Below are 17,301 nucleotides of genomic sequence, written 5' to 3' on the forward strand. Positions count from 1 at the left end.
TGAGTTTGTAGCATCAACAGTAGATGCTACTACAACCCCTGGCAAAAATTATGGAATCACCGACCTCGGAGGATGTTCATTCACTGCGCTGCGGTGGTTTGAATCATATTTGTCTAATAGATTACAATTTGTTCATGTAAATGGGGAATCTTCTTCACAGACTAAAGTTAATTATGGAGTTCCACAAGGTTCTGTGCTAGGACCAATTTTATTCACTTTATACATGCTTCCCTTAGGCAGTATTATTAGACAGTATTGCTTAAATTTTCATTGTTACGCAGATGATACCCAGCTTTATCTATCCATGAAGCCAGACGACACACACCAATTAGCTAAACTGCAGGATTGTCTTACAGACATAAAGACATGGATGACCTCTAATTTCCTGCTTTTAAACTCAGATAAAACTGAAGTTATTGTACTTGGCCCCACAAATCTTAGAAACATGGTGTCTAACCAGATCCTTACTGTGGATGGCATTACCCTGACCTCTAGTAATACTGTGAGAAATCTTGGAGTCATTTTTGATCAGGATATGTCATTCAAAGTGCATATTAAACAAATATGTAGGACTGCTTTTTTGCATTTACGCAATATCTCTAAAATCAGAAAGGTCTTGTCTCAGAGTGATGCTGAAAAACTAATTCATGCATTTATTTCCTCTAGGCTGGACTATTGTAATTCATTATTATCAGGTTGTCCTAAAAGTTCCCTAAAAAGCCTTCAGTTAATTCAAAATGCTGCAGCTAGAGTACTGACGGGGACTAGAAGGAGAGAGCATATCTCACCCATATTGGCCTCTCTTCATTGGCTTCATGTTAATACTAGAATAGAATTTAAAATTCTTCTTCTTACTTATAAGGTTTTGAATAATCAGGTCCCATCTTATCTTAGGGACCTCGTAGTACCATATCACCCCAATAGAGCGCTTCGCTCTCAGACTGCAGGCTTACTTGTAGTTCCTAGGGTTTGTAAGAGTAGAATGGGAGGCAGAGCCTTCAGCTTTCAGGCTCCTCTCCTGTGGAACCAGCTCCCAATTCAGATCAGGGAGACCAGACACCCTCTCTACTTTTAAGATTAGGCTTAAACTTTCCTTTTTGCTAAAGCTTATAGTTAGGGCTGGATCAGGTGACCCTGAACCATCCCTTAGTTATGCTGCTATAGACGTAGACTGCTGGGGGGTTCCCATGATGCACTGTTTCTTTCTCTTTTTGCTCTGTATGCACCACTCTGCATTTAATCATTAGTGATCGATCTCTGCTCCCCTCCACAGCATGTCTTTTTCCTGGTTCTCTCCCTCAGCCCCAACCAGTCCCAGCAGAAGACTGCCCCTCCCTGAGCCTGGTTCTGCTGGAGGTTCTCTTCCTGTTAAAAGGGAGTTTTTCCTTCCCACTGTAGCCAAGTGCTTGCTCACAGGGGGTCGTTTTGACCGTTGGGGTTTTACATAATTATTGTATGGCCTTGCCTTACAATATAAAGCGCCTTGGGGCAACTGTTTGTTGTGATTTGGCGCTATATAAAAAAAATTGATTGATTGATTGATTGTTTAATTTTGTAGAAAAAAAAAGCAGATCACAGACATGACACAAAACTAAAGTAATTTCAAATGGCAACTTTCTGGCTTTAAGAAACACTATAAGAAATCAGGAAAAAAAAAAAAATTGTGGCAGTCCGTAACGGTTACTTTTTTAGACCAAGCACAGGGAAAAAAAAATCTGCTTTTTTTCTACAAAATTAAACAACTGAATGAACATCCTCCGAGGCCGGTGATTCCATAATTATTGCCAGGGGTTGTATTATTGTGAACACCCCCTTTTCTACTTTTTTTTTTTTTTTACTAATAGTCCAATTTCATAGCCTTAAGAGTGTGCATATCATGAATGCTTGGTCTTGTTGGATTTGTGAGAATCTACTGAATCTACTGGTACCTTGTTTCCCATGTAACAATAAGAAATATACTCACATAGCACTACTATTATTTTGAACACTACTGTACATCAGTTATGAAGAAATACAAACAGTAAGGGACTTCATGGTAAATCTGTGTGGAGTAGATAGTTCTCAAAAACTGAGTGACTGTGCAAGAAAGCGAGTGAGGAAAGCCACCAAGACACCCAGACATACAATATGTTAATATTATATGCTGTGAGAGGCTAAGTTCTAAGTGGGGTCAAACTGCAGTTTAAAAACAAATAAACAATCTACACTACTCACATTTAGGAGCAGGTACACATTTTAGGTTATGTCATATAATTGCAAGTGAATGGACATAATTGCATATAAATTTGTTCGTTTTGATACTTACGAGTATTCTTGAGTGGTTTGGCAGTTTGTCTCGCGATTAAAATACACCATACCCTTGTGAAAACCCTTGAGACAATGTATGTTGCGATTTGGTGCGATATAAACAGAATGAATTGAAATTTAATTGAAAGCATGCATATTGTTACCTTAAGGCCCAGTCACACGGCACTTAACGAAGGGTGACGAAGACCTGACGAAACAAGAAATCTGGACTTTCGTTGACTGTCGTTGGCATTGTTTAACCTTCGCGCAGCTTCGTTCCTGCAGCAGGCGCTTCGTCAGGATTTTTAAACTGTTGAAAAATTTGAACGAAGGGCAACGAAAACCTCAGTTCTTCTGTGTTTCGGTTTGCTGTCGTTCTTGACTTTTTTTAATCGTTTGTGTAGTTTTTGTAACATTGTTTAATTTGACTTCGTTGGAGCAGCTGAACGTTTTCACACAGCGCAGAAGCTGGTTTGTGAGCGCTGAGGCTGCTGCTGCGTTCATGTACCGTCTGAAATTACAGGGCAAACTCAGCCTGCTTGCTTGGATTTTTTATCTGTGTGGGGGGGCAGCTTCAATGGGCTCAGGCACATTACATAGGCCAGAATTAATCTTTTGTGTGGATGTAAGTATTTTGCCACAAGCAACTGAAGAATTTGAAACAACGAAAAAGTTGTGTAATTTCCGACGGCACTTGAATGCAGCATCAGCGGCAGCAGGAGCTCCTGCGTGCGCTTATTATTTTGTATTAAATATAACAATATGAGTGTAGGAATGACAATCCAGTCCTTCTGTACATGTGGCAACAGGCAGATTAATCAAAATGATGATATAAAGAGCTGTTCTGGAAGGCAGAATTCATGTTGTGGATCAATGATCAGCTGGTGGAAATAACTGCACACGTGAGTCAATGCGCGCATTCACACGCACTGATTAATTTACTGCTCTGATATATTCAATCATCTTTACACTTATATTTATATTTATTCTCCCTTTTGACAGTTTTCTGTTATAAATCAATATATATGTCTTAGAACATAATACTGTGATACAGCAGTGACCACGGCACACTTTTTTCTTTTTTTTTTTTAAACTGGAGCACTACGGAGCGCGCATCGTGTCGACAGACAGTGTGGATTCTGATGATCAATCAATCAATCAATTTTTTTTTATATAGCACCAAATCACAACAAACAGTTGCCCCAAGGCGCTTTATATTGTAAGGCAAGGCCATACAATAATTATGTAAACCCCAACGGTCAAAACGACCCCCCTGTGAGCAAGCACTTGGCTACAGTGGGAAGGAAAAACTCCCTTTTAACAGGAAGAAACCTCCAGCAGAACCAGGCTCAGGGAGGGGCAGTCTTCTGCTGGGACTGGTTGGGGCTGAGGGAGAGAACCAGGAAAAAGACATGCTGTGGAGGGGAGCAGAGATCGATCACTAATGATTCAATGCAGAGTGGTGCATACAGAGCAAAAAGAGAAAGAAACAGTGCATCATGGGAACCCCCCAGCAGTCTACGTCTATAGCAGCATAACTAAGGGATGGTCAGGGTCACCTGATCCAGCCCTAACTATAAGCTTTAGCAAAAAGGAAAGTTTTAAGCCTAATCTTAAAAGTAGAGAGGGTGTCTGTCTCCCTAATCTGAATTGGGAGCTGGTTCCACAGGAGAGGAGCCTGAAAGCTGAAGGCTCTGCCTCCCATTCTACTCTTACAAACCCTAGGAACTACAAGTAAGCCTGCAGTCTGAGAGCGAAGCGCTCTATTGGGGTGATATGGTACTACGAGGTCCCTAAGATAAGATGGGACCTGATTATTCAAAACCTTATAAGTAAGAAGAAGAATTTTAAATTCTATTCTAGAATTAACAGGAAGCCAATGAAGAGAGGCCAATATGGGTGAGATATGCTCTCTCCTTCTAGTCCCCGTCAGTACTCTAGCTGCAGCATTTTGAATTAACTGAAGGCTTTTTAGGGAACTTTTAGGACAACCTGATAATAATGAATTACAATAGTCCAGCCTAGAGGAAATAAATGCATGAATTAGTTTTTCAGCATCACTCTGAGACAAGACCTTTCTGATTTTAGAGATATTGCGTAAATGCAAAAAAGCAGTCCTACATATTTGTTTAATATGCGCTTTGAATGACATATCCTGATCAAAAATGACTCCAAGATGGAGATGATCCCTCTTTTGTTCTGGACAAGGAACCAGAGCAGGTGGTCCATCGACATCTCCACAGATTCTGTTTGTAGTTTCTCCAGGACTCAGGCACTATGAGCTCCGTTCCAGCGCCGAGTGCTGGAGCAGACACGATCTGCTCCAGCAGTGGCTCCAGGCGCGTTTCGTTGAGATTGTGAGCTTCGGTTTTAAGTTCCTCTTTCGTTCCTTTTGTGCTCTTACTTCGCAGACTGTTCGGTGATAAAAGCTCTTTCGTCCACCTTTTCTCAACGAATTGTAACGTTTTTTACTTTTTCCCTTCGTTCAGGAATCGTCATGTGCCGTGTGACTGGGCCATTAAAAAAAAAAAATAAGTTCAGCAGTGCATTCTTGAAACCTTCATCAGCATGTGACCCTCATATAGCTATAAATAAGTCAATTCACAATTAGTGTTGTCCTTCATTAGTCTCCAGCTAGCAAGATCATTAACAATAGCAGAATGAAAGTGAAGAGACCACATCAGAGGGGAACGCCATTGTGTAGCACTAACAATGCAGCAGCCTTGGTAGCTTGTATTTAAAACAGACACCACAGCAGGTCATGCTGAGAGCACACTCCCGCGGTTACTAACCTAGCCTGGGGCTTTTTGGAACTGAAAAAAAAAAAACAAAAAACTGGAGTTTACCGCTTACTTTGAGATGAAATATCCACATAAGTAAATAAATCAGCTTTGTGGAATACCCCCTAAAAATAACCTGACCTGTTGAAGGATATGTTCAGAGCATTTGTTCCGATTGTTACTAACCTAGCCTGGAGTTTTTGGAACAGAAAATCTAGATATTGCACTTACTCTGAGTTAAGACGTCTCAATAAGTGACTAAACGTGCTTTGAGGAATACCCCTCTGGTTACATACAGATAAGAACATCTCTGGTTTCCTTCCTAACCTTGAGTTCTTCCTCCTGCAGTCTTCTGGCCACCTCTCCATGTCCTTAAGCTCTTGCTCACGGAGATCCAATTTGGCCATACCCTTGGTGGTCTCGCTTAGATCATACTCAGTTTCAGATACTACTGTGCCACTCCCTCGGTGCACAATACGACCTGTGTATGATAAAATGTAACATTAACAATATATAAACATAATAACACCCATAAGAGCTTCGGCACGTCGCTGCTGTTCATTACTGCCACTTATTGGGATCAGACAGACAGTTTGATCGAAATCACCAGCAGCTGGTGCTGAAGCCCTTTATAAATGCAGTAAGTTCAGCTGAAGCTACTACTCCAGTAGGAAATCACAGCAGACATGTGAATCTTGAGAGTGTAGCCATTTGCTTGTTAAGTAGATGCTACTCAGCAGACAATGTCAGAATGAGCAAAGGATCCCACAGCACAACAGCAAGAAATCATCCTCAATTAAAGACTGACCAGCAGTCACTAAACATTCTTATTAATCCTATCATCATCGTCATGACGAGACACAATTTCCTTTATTACTGATCAAAGCTCTAGTTTCATGTGCCACCTGGAAGCCCCAGAAAAACCCACAGCAGAAGAGCAACACCACAAACACACATGCACCCTGCAGAGCCCAGCAATGGCTCAGGGTGATACCTGTCTCTTCGCTGGAGTGGGTGTGAATGTGGTCCCTATTGGGACCATGCCTGTCTCGAGGGACCCAGAACTCCCCGTTGTCCTCTCCCCTTTTGTCACGCTTGCTGTCGTCTTCAAACACTTCTTCATAGCTGGAATGGATGCGCTGCCGGCTCTTAACCCTCTTCTCCACATCAGCGCTACCCTCTTCCTCCTCCCAAGAAGCTTTCCTCTGCCGCTCCGTGCTGTGCTTTAGGTTACCTTCTTCTTCCTCCCAGGAAGCCTTGGTCTCCCGCTGCCGCTCCCTACTGTGCTTTAGGTTACCTTCTTCTTCCTCCCAGGAAGCCTTGGTCTCCCGCTGCCGCTCCCTACTGTGCTTTAGGTTACCTTCTTCTTCCTCCCAGGAAGCCTTGGTCTCCCGCTGCCGCTCCCTGCTGTGCTTTGGGACATACTCCAAAAAGTCCTCTTCGAGTCCCCTTTCCCTGCTCCTGGTTCTCGCTCGTCTATCTTTGTCTTTAGGTATGTGTGTGTCCCCACTCTGTCCACTCTCTCTGGACCCTTCCATAGTTCTTTCTCTGCCTTTAACTCCACCAAGGCCCGGATCTCTTCCTTTCTGTCGGTCTTTCTCTATATGCCTCTCCCATTCTAGGTCTCTGCCCCTTTCTTGATCGTACTTTCGGTCCCTTTCTGCAGTGCTATGTGGTGCAGGTGGTCTTGCTGGTCTCTCCTTCCTCCTCATAACCCTGTCCATGTCCTCTCCCCCTGAGACCTTGGCTCTGTCATGATAGGACTCATAATCTGGGTACCTGTCCCCATGTTTGCCACTGGAGGGCAGTAGGTGCTCTGGGTATGGATCTGCGTGCCTGCTAGACCCACCCTCTGCTGCTAGGTGGTGCTCAGGATATCTCGAACGGCTGTGGGGTGCTGCTGAGCCCTGTTTTGGGTATGTGCTCTTTTTTGGCTGTGAGAAGCTATAATCTTGGGAGTAATCTTGTTGGGAGCTGCTGGGAACAGATGACTCATATCGGCCTGGAGAGCTAGATTTGTGGCGACTGGGTTTATTCAAGTCATGAGGCGTTCTTTCAGCTGAGCAGGACAGAGATGAAGAACATAGGGTGGGTGGAGAGAATGATGATGGACGATGAATTAGCTGATGAAATTATTGGAGACAGGATTAATAACCGCACAGAAAGAAGTGACATAACCAGAGATGATTAGTAAGTGCCTAGGAAGGTGGGTGAACAATTTAAAGCCATGCCCAAAAGGGATAAGTATTTGAATCCTAAACGTCATACAAAAGCTCGAGAAACAAATTGTACTGAAACTCTGTGACCGATACTACACTGAACACAGCACTTGGAAAATAAAATGGCACAGCTGAAGACAGCTGATGCCATTTTGCATGTCAAAGTAAACGCCATCAAGCTGGAAGTCAGTCTGTATTTGCAATGAAAATGAAAACAAGTGTCAGTGGAAAAGCACAGTGCGGAAACACAAGATAACTTGTTGCATTCACTTAGCAGAAAGGAATGCAAGCTCTCCAGCTGTTTAATGTTTAATCACCAGAACAGTTTACTTTCAAACCTTTGGAAGAAAAAAAAAAGGGGTGGGGGTAGGTACAGAAGCAGTGCGTTGTCAAAGGAAAGCATTTGCTCTCTGTCAGATCCACCCCACACCTTATAGACTTTCCAGCCATTTATCTGTTAAACAGAGGTTTATCTTGAGGAGCTGCCCCCGCGCTGGTTTGTGTGAAAATGTGATTCTCTGCATTTTAAGAAGAGCACAGCAGGCACACACTCATTTCCTGTGAGGAGAGCCAAATATACAGCCTGTGAAAAAGCTGCACGATACCATAAACACCTGTGTGTACACGCTCCGTAATACCACAGGACAGTCAAACTGAGTTATCAAGTCTTAAAGTAGACACCTCTGTGGTCACTGAAAATTCTGTAGCCCAAATAAAAAATGATCTGGTTATTTTCTGGCACCACTTTCTCAGAGGAATAGACACTGACTAAATAATCTGTAATTTTTTTTTTCTTCCACTATGTGCACAATCACAGACCCACACAGCAAACCAGGGACACGACAGGCGAGCCATATACAGCGAGTCTGGACAGTATTAACAGTGCTTCACTTTTTCCACATTTTGCTACGTTACAGCATTATTCTAAAATGGATGAAGTTCACTTTTTTCCTCAAAATTCACAGTCTTTGCCATGAAGCTCAAAATTGAGCCCAGGTTCATCCTGTTTCCACTGATCATCCTTGAGATGTTTCTACAGCTTAACTGGAGTCCACCAAATGAAAACCTGCTCCAGAGCGCTCTTGACCTCAGGCTGGGGTGATGGTTCATCTTTCAGCAGGACAATGACCCTAAGCACACAGCCAAGATATCAAAGGAGTGGCTTCAGGACAACTCTGTGAATGTCCTTGAGTGGCCCAGCCAGAGCCCAGACCTGAATCTGAGTGAAGATCTCTGGAGAGATCTGAAAACGTCTGTGTACCGACGCTCCACATCAACCTGTTGGAGCTTGAGAGGTGCTGTAAAGAGGAATGGACAAAACTGCCCAAAGATAGGTGCACCAAGCTTGCGGCATCGTATTCAAGAATACTTGATGCTGTAATCAGTGCCAAAAGCATATCAATAAAGTATTGAGAAAAGGCAACGAATACTTATGTACAGGTGAATTCTTAGTTTTTTTCCATTGTTAATAAATTTGCAAAAAACAAAACAAAACACACAAACAGACAAAAAACAACTTTTTTCATGTCTTCTTTATGTGGTGTTGTGAGTAGAATTTTGAGGGAAAAATTAATTTACTCCATTTTGGTACAAGGCTGTAACAACAAAATGTGGAAAAAGTGAAGTGCTGTGAATACTTTGCAGATGTACCGTACATCCTTCTAGCCCAGGGATCACCAACCCTGTTCGTGGAGAGCACCTGCCCTGAATGTTTTCCACGTCTACCTACTCAAGCCACACCTGATTTTTTTTTTTTAAAGTGGTGTTTTCCAGCTCTTGACTGGATGAACACACAGGATAGCGTTAATTGAATGGGAGTGGAACAGGGAGAGTTATGCATAGATATGCATGGATATACATGCAGGGCAGATGCCCTCCAGGAACAAGGTTGGAGACCCCTGTCCTAGATGGTCCAATGAGCAAGAAGTACAGAACCCAGCAGCAAGGACGCAGCTTCATCTGAACCTTTTTTTTTTTATTTTGTTTTTTTTTAGGGGTGACCGGAGTACCCCGGTTCACCACAGAACCAGGGTACTCAATCAATGCCCCAAGTTCATGTTTTAACTGTGGCTGAATTTTCAACATGCTCCACTTTGTGCAGTGTGAAGTTTCATCCTTTGTCAGAGTAACAATGTTTACATCTGCCAACTTATAAAATCAAAATGATACAAAATTAAAATGACAAAAAACATGAACTCTTTCTGGGTGTACTGGCTGATGGTTAACACAGTCAATATCACATTTATAAGAGAAGCCTGTCATGGATATGCATTCTGGAAGGTCACAGTTTTAAAAAACATCTTTATATATATATATATATATATATATATATATATATATATATAGTTTTTTTTTTTGGGGGGGGGGGGGGGAGGGGTAATCAGAGTACCTGGATTCAGTCAATGTGCCAAGTTCATGTTTTAACCTGCTTAAACTGCTTCTTGTCTCCAATGAACAGGTAAGAACACCTGTTAAGACTGAAATGTATGCAATGTAATTAAACACTGTCAAACACCTGTGCATAAAAAAAAAAAATTACAGTTCACGTCATCTTGGCCTAACTATCTTCCTCTTTGTTTTCCTGGCTGTTCCACACATGTGGAAGTCCACACATGTGGAATGCCGAGTAGTATGAAGCTTATTTGAGGCGATGGTATAGTGGTTAAAGCGTTGGGCTTGAGACCAGAGGATCCTCGGTTCAAATCCCAGCCTCACTGGAAAACCTTTAAGGGCCCTTGGGTAAGGTCCTTAATCCCCTAGTTGCTCCTGGTGTGTAGGGAGCATGTTGTATGGCAGCACCCTCACATTGTGGTGAATGTGAGGCATTATTTGTAAAGCGCGTTGAGCGTGTGATGTAGATGGAAAAGTGCTATATAAATGCAGTCCATTTAAAAAGGCTGTTTCTTATTTTATTCAAGAGCACAGTCTTTCAGTTTGTGAGCATGGTTTACTATTTTCACTTATTCTTTAGGATCCAGCACTTCCTCCTCATTTATATCTCCTTATTGTTTTACAGCAGCTGTCATTCAGCTTAATGGTGCATTCCTGCTACATTCTGTCCCAAGAGTATGAATCACTGTATCTCTGTCACATCAGTATTACAGGAGAAGCTTGTCACACGTGCAGATGGTGCCATCTTGTGGCTGTAGATAACAGTGTTGTATTTTTCATATACAACATGCTTTGAAATGGGAAGCGGGACACCTGCCATAGTCTGGAAAATATGGTATGTATTAAAGCAGTTACAAGCTGCATCTAATCTACAGTCTATTTACACCAGTGTTTTATCTGGACAGGCCATGAAATAAAGTTATTTCTCCATCAACATGTACACCTCTCTTCAGTGTTAATTATGTGGTTATTGATTTAAAAAGCTTAACCTTAGCCTCAAGTCATATATAATTTCTAACAGTGTAACATTAAAGGACATGCCGCACATTATTTAACATCCCAGTTAGCAACACAACATCAAAGTATTCATGATTCTAAGTCTATCCATGCACATGCAGTAATAACTAGTGGTTGCTGATGTATTTTATTGGTAATTATCCCTCACTCTGCAAGTTAGCAGGTGCATTTCCGGAAAACGCCTTACTCAGTATGTGACGTAAATTTTAGGATAAGCAGAAACATCTCGATGGCCGACAGACAGAGTGAAAGGAACGCTGCTATGTCTGATAATGAAGTGTCTGAGCTTTCATTTGAAAGTGATGGCTCAGATTTACAGAGGATGTACAGAGAGGAGGCGACGCGCTTCACCTTGAAACTCTTAATTTTTTAGAAATTCTGTCAGATTTTGGATCCTAACGTGCCGACTGCCATCTGTGTCGCAGGATGCTATTTTACTGCCGCTGTGAAGGCGCATGTAGAACCACTGCGTCACGATGCTGCCTTAACATGCAGGTGTATTTCTTACATTGGAACTCTCTGCTGTTTTTCAGGCTGTCTGATCACCCAGATGTATTTCTTAGATTTTTTTTTTTTTTTTACAGTTATATTGATGACAACACTTACAAGCATGCACAAAGCTGAGCCGCTAGCAGAGACTAACAGGCTGCGTTCATGATTAACAGACGTGCACGTGCACTAAGTCTTCTCACAGTGGAGAGTGGCTGCTGCTTTTATTTTGACTGCATCAAAATTAACAGTTATCACTTAAAAAACGAGTCATCATAACAGGACATTACAACTTCGGAATTAATCTATTGCTCCGTTCTTAATGTTTGCAGCTACATTCCATTCAAGCACACGCTGGGACGTTTCCTCAAAGCTATGTAAACGCTGTCAGAGACACTCGGGGAAAAAAAAAATGTTTTTGGCAGTCTCCATAGCTGTTTGTTGCAAATGCCGTATACTTTGGGACCGGTCATGGAAGTGCCCAAAGTAATCCCGGTGTATCACTGGATAGTCACTAACGGCCTAAATCTAAGTTGTTATGATTTCGATGTGACATGTCCTTTAAATGCAGTTACATCTGTGGAGGGGATGGGGTGAGGAACAGTCTGAGGCATATTCTTCTCCTGTTTACACACAGGTGCACGCACACACAAAATAACCAGTAACGCTCTCCCCACCTCCATGATCCTCAAAGTACTCCTCCTCAAAGTTTGCTTCCAGCTGCTTTTGCCTCCTCCTTTCCTCTTTCATCTCCTTCTCATGCAGCTTACGAGCAATGGCCTACAAACAAACAAGGTGACAGCAAAAATAGTTTTGCCCCAAATTAGAACGCCTCCAGGTTTATGCTGATGTTCAATAAATGTGATGTTGTTTGACTTCTGACCTCTGATTAAAGTCTCAGATTTGTTCAATCAGAGCAGTTTGAGGAATGTTGTTCACATCCTTTAACAATGTTTTGATGAAATTCAGTTATCTTGAGGCCACATAGTAAAATTTTACACAAACCCAGAATGGAATAAGACAATGCCAAGTTATGACAATCATTTTCCTGCAAAAATGATTGTCATAGCCTCTTGAACAGTGTACAAACAATTTAACAAAGCGTGAAATGCTCTTCAGAATAACAAATAAAATAGTGACTATTTCAGTGCCACATTAGTGTGTGTGTGTGTGTGTGGGGGGGGGGGGGGGGGGTATCAGTATCAGGGGGGTATACCAGAAGTCAAATCTTTAACTGGTTCATGTAAAATGCATTGTGGTTGAATGGGCAGAAAGAAATTTCTCACACTGCGCTACTTACTGCATCCTTCTCTTCTTGCTGTCGTCGTAGTTGTTCTGCCTGTCGGACCAGTTGTTCCTGAATTTCCTGGGCGATCTCATTGTCTTGGCGCTCACTTTGGTTTACATTAGTCCATGTGTGTCATGAATGGGATTGGAGAACATTATAACATTAAAACTCAGACGCACCAGCCAAATGGTCTCAAGATGACAGTTACAAGAAGTAAGCAGAAGTTTGTTACAAATACTACAACATATATGCGGGTGAACAGAGCCACGTCTTTTAACATAATACTTCAACACTGAGCCTAGTGAATGACCAATACATTTGTGAACATGGTACATGATTAAAATTCACCCTGTGTGCACATTCTTGCACACATTTCACACTGCTTTGTGCAGTGTGACTTTGTGTCCTTTGTCAGAGTAACAATGTTTACCCCCACTGACTTACAAAACCTCATTCTACAACCCCTGGCAAAAATTATGGCATCACCGGCCTCAGAGGATGTTCATTCAGTTGTTTAATTTTGTAGAAAAAAAGCAGATCACAGACATGACACAAAACTGAAGTCATTTCAAATGGCAACTTTCTGGCTTTAAGAAACACTATAAGAAATCAAGAAAAAAAAATTGTGGCAGTCAGTAACGGTTACTTTTTTAGACCAAGCAGAGGAAAAAAATATGGAATCACTCAATTCTGAGGAATAAATTATGGAATCACCCTGTAAATTTTCATCCCCAAAACTAACACCTGCATCAAATCAGATCTGCTCGTTAGTCTGCATCTAAAAAGGAGTGATCACACCTTGGAGAGCTGTTGCACCAAGTGGACTGACATGAATCATGGCTCCAACACGAGAGATGTCAATTGAAACAAAGGAGAGGATTATCAAACTCTTAAAAGAGGGTAAATCATCACGCAATGTTGCAAAAGATGTTGGTTGTTCACAGTCAGCTGTGTCTAAACTCTGGACCAAATACAAACAACATGGGAAGGTTGTTAAAGGCAAACATACTGGTAGACCAAGGAAGACATCAAAGCGTCAAGACAGGAAACTTAAAGCAATATGTCTCAAAAATCGAAAAATGCACAACAAAACAAATGAGGAACGAATGGGAGGAAACTGGAGTCAACGTCTGTCACCGAACTGTAAGAAACCGCCTAAAGGAAATGGGATTTACATACAGAAAAGTTAAACAAAAGCTATCATTAACACCTAAACAGAAAAAACAAGGTTACAATGGGCTAAGGAAAAGCAATCGTGGACTGTGGATGACTGGATGAAAGTCATATTCAGTGATGAATCTCGAATCTGCATTGGGCAAGGTGATGATGCTGGAACTTTTGTTTGGTGCCTTTCCAATGAGATTTATAAAGATGACTGCCTGAAGAGAACATGTAAATTTCCACAGTCATTGATGATATGGGGCTGCATGTCAGGTAAAGGCACTGGGGAGATGGCTGTCATTACATCATCAATAAATGCACAAGTTTACGTTGATATTTTGGACAATTGAAAGGATGTTTGGGGATGATGAAATCATTTTTCAAGATGATAATGCATCTTGCCATAGAGCAAAAACTGTGAAAACATTCCTTGCAAAAAGACACATAGGGTCAATGTCATGGCATAGGGTCAATATCAACGAGCAGATGTGATTTGATGCAGGTGTTAGTTTTGGGGATGAAAATTTACAGGGTGATTCCATAATTTGTTCCTCAGAATTGAGTGATTCCATATTTTTTTCCTCTGCTTGGTCTAAAAAAGTAACAGTTACTGACTGCCACAATCTTTTTTCTTGATTTCTTATAGTGTTTCTTAAAGCCAGAAAGTTGCCATTTGAAATGACTTTAGTTTTGTGTCATGTCTGTGATCTGCTTTTTTTCTACAAAATTAAACAACTGAATGAACATCCTCCGAGGCCGGTGATTCCATAATTTTTGCCAGGGGTTGTAATATGAAATTAAAATGACACAAAACATGAATTCTTTGTGGGTGCACTGCCTGATACTTAACACAAAAACAGTCGATGATCACTTTTATAAAAATCAATCAATCAATCAATTTTTTTATATAGCGCCAAATCACAACAAACAGTTGCCCCAAGGCACTTTATATTGTAAGGCAAGGCCATACAATAATTATGTAAAACCCCAACGGTCAAAACGACCCCCTGTGAGCAAGCACTTGGCTACAGTGGGAAGGAAAAACTCCCTTTTAACAGGAAGAAACCTCCAGCAGAACCAGGCTCAGGGAGGGGCAGTCTTCTGCTGGGACTGGTTGGGGCTGAGGGAGAGAACCAGGAAAAAGACATGCTGTGGAGGGGAGCAGAGATCGATCACTAATGATTAAATGCAGAGTGGTGCATACAGAGCAAAAAGAGAAAGAAACAGTGCATCATGGGAACCCCCCAGCAGTCTACGTCTATAGCAGCATAACTAAGGGATGGTTCAGGGTCACCTGATCCAGCCCTAACTATAAGCTTTAGCAAAAAGGAAAGTTTTAAGCCTAATCTTAAAAGTAGAGAGGGTGTCTGTCTCCCTGATCTGAATTGGGAGCTGGTTCCACAGGAGAGGAGCCTGAAAGCTGAAGGCTCTGCCTCCCATTCTACTCTTACAAACCCTAGGAACTACAAGTAAGCCTGCAGTCTGAGAGCGAAGCGCTCTATTGGGGTGATATGGTACTACGAGGTCCCTAAGATAAGATGGGACCTGATTATTCAAAACCTTATAAGTAAGAAGAAGAATTTTAAATTCTATTCTAGAATTAACAGGAAGCCAATGAAGAGAGGCCAATATGGATGAGATATGCTCTCTCCTTCTAGTCCCCGTCAGTACTCTAGCTGCAGCATTTAGAATTATCTGAAGGCTTTTTAGAGAACTTTTAGGACAACCTGATAATAATGAATTACAATAGTCCAGCCTAGAGGAAATAAATGCATGAATTAGTTTTTCAGCATCACTCTGAGACAAGACCTTTCTGATTTTAGAGATATTGCGTAAATGCAAAAAAGCAGTCCTACATATTTGTTTAATATGCGCTTTGAATGACATATCCTGATCAAAAATGACTCCAAGATTTCTCACAGTATTACTAGAGGTCAGGGTAATGCCATCCAGAGTAAGGATCTGGTTAGACACCATGTTTCTAAGATTTGTGGGGCCAAGTACAATAACTTCAGATTTATCTGAGTTTAAAAGCAGGAAATTAGAGGTCATCCATGTCTTTATGTCTGTAAGACAATCCTGCAGTTTAGCTAATTGGTGTGTGTCCTCTGGCTTCATGGATAGATAAAGCTGGGTATCATCTGCGTAACAATGAAAATTTAAGCAATACCGTCTAATAATACTGCCTAAGGGAAGCATGTATAAAGTGAATAAAATTGGTCCTAGCACAGAACCTTGTGGAACTCCATAATTAACTTTAGTCTGTGAAGAAGATTCCCCATTTACATGAACAAATTGTAATCTATTAGACAAATATGATTCAAACCACCGCAGCGCAGTGCCTTTAATACCTATGGCATGCTCTAATCTCTGTAATAAAATTTTATGGTCAACAGTATCAAAAGCAGCACTGAGGTCTAAGAGAACAAGCACAGAGATGAGTCCACTGTCCGAGGCCATAAGAAGATCATTTGTAACCTTCACTAATGCTGTTTCTGTACTATGATGAATTCTAAAACCTGACTGAAACTCTTCAAATAGACCATTCCTCTGCAGATGATCAGTTAGCTGTTTTACAACTACCCTTTCAAGAATTTTTGAGAGAAAAGGAAGGTTGGAGATTGGCCTATAATTAGCTAAGATAGCTGGGTCAAGTGATGGCTTTTTAAGTAATGGTTTAATTACTGCCACCTTAAAAGCCTGTGGTACATAGCCAACTAACAAAGATAGATTGATCATATTTAAGATCGAAGCATTAAATAATGGTAGGGCTTACTTGAGCAGCCTGGTAGGAATGGGGTCTAATAAACATGTTGATGGTTTGGATGAAGTAACTAATGAAAATAACTCAGACAGAACAATCGGAGAGAAAGAGTCTAACCAAATACCGGCATCACTGAAAGCAGCCAAAGATAACGATACGTCTTTGGGATGGTTATGAGTAATTTTTTCTCTAATAGTTAAAATTTTGTTAGCAAAGAAAGTCATGAAGTCATTACTAGTTAAAGTTAATGGAATATTCAGCTCAATAGAGCTCTGACTCTTTGTCAGCCTGGCTACAGTGCTGAAAAGAAACCTGGGGTTGTTCTTATTTTCTTCAATTAGTGATGAGTAGAAAGATGTCCTAGCTTTACGGAGGGCTTTTTTATAGAGCAACAGACTCTTTTTCCAGGCTAAGTGAAGATCTTCTAAATTAGTGAGACGCCATTTCCTCTCCAACTTACGGGTTATCTGCTTTAAGCTACGAGTTTGTGAGTTATACCACGGAGTCAGACACTTCTGATTTAAAGCTCTCTTTTTCAGAGGAGCTACAGCATCCAAAGTTGTCTTCAATGAGGATGTAAAACTATTGACGAGACACTATCTCCCTTACAGAGTTTAGGTAGCTACTCTGCACTGTGTTGGTATATGGCATTAGAGAACATAAAGAAGGAATCATATCCTTAAACCTAGTTACAGCGCTTTCTGAAAGACTTCTGGTGTAATGAAACTTATTCCCCACTGCTGGGTAGTCCATCAGAGTAAATGTAAATGTTATTAAGAAATGATCAGACAGAAGGGAGTTTTCAGGGAATACTGTTAAGTCTTCTATTTCCATACCATAAGTCAGAACAAGATCTAAGATATGATTAAAGTGGTGGGTGGACTCATTTACTTTTTGAGCAAAGCC

General features: G+C 41.2%; 1 protein-coding gene across 1 annotated transcript in view; it reads right to left on the minus strand.

Annotated features, from left to right (window-relative positions):
• Window positions 1-17,301, minus strand: part of ccdc50 (coiled-coil domain containing 50) — a 77,421-nt gene that overhangs the window by 18,335 nt on the left and 41,785 nt on the right. The window contains 4 exon segments of the mRNA XM_034179892.1: window positions 5,394-5,429; window positions 5,432-5,547; window positions 11,860-11,962; window positions 12,483-12,576. Coding sequence (XP_034035783.1) covers window positions 5,394-5,429; window positions 5,432-5,547; window positions 11,860-11,962; window positions 12,483-12,576 — 349 coding nt within the window.

The sequence above is a fragment of the Thalassophryne amazonica genome, chromosome 10, assembly GCF_902500255.1.
Source record: "Thalassophryne amazonica chromosome 10, fThaAma1.1, whole genome shotgun sequence".
Classification (NCBI taxonomy): domain Eukaryota; kingdom Metazoa; phylum Chordata; class Actinopteri; order Batrachoidiformes; family Batrachoididae; genus Thalassophryne; species Thalassophryne amazonica.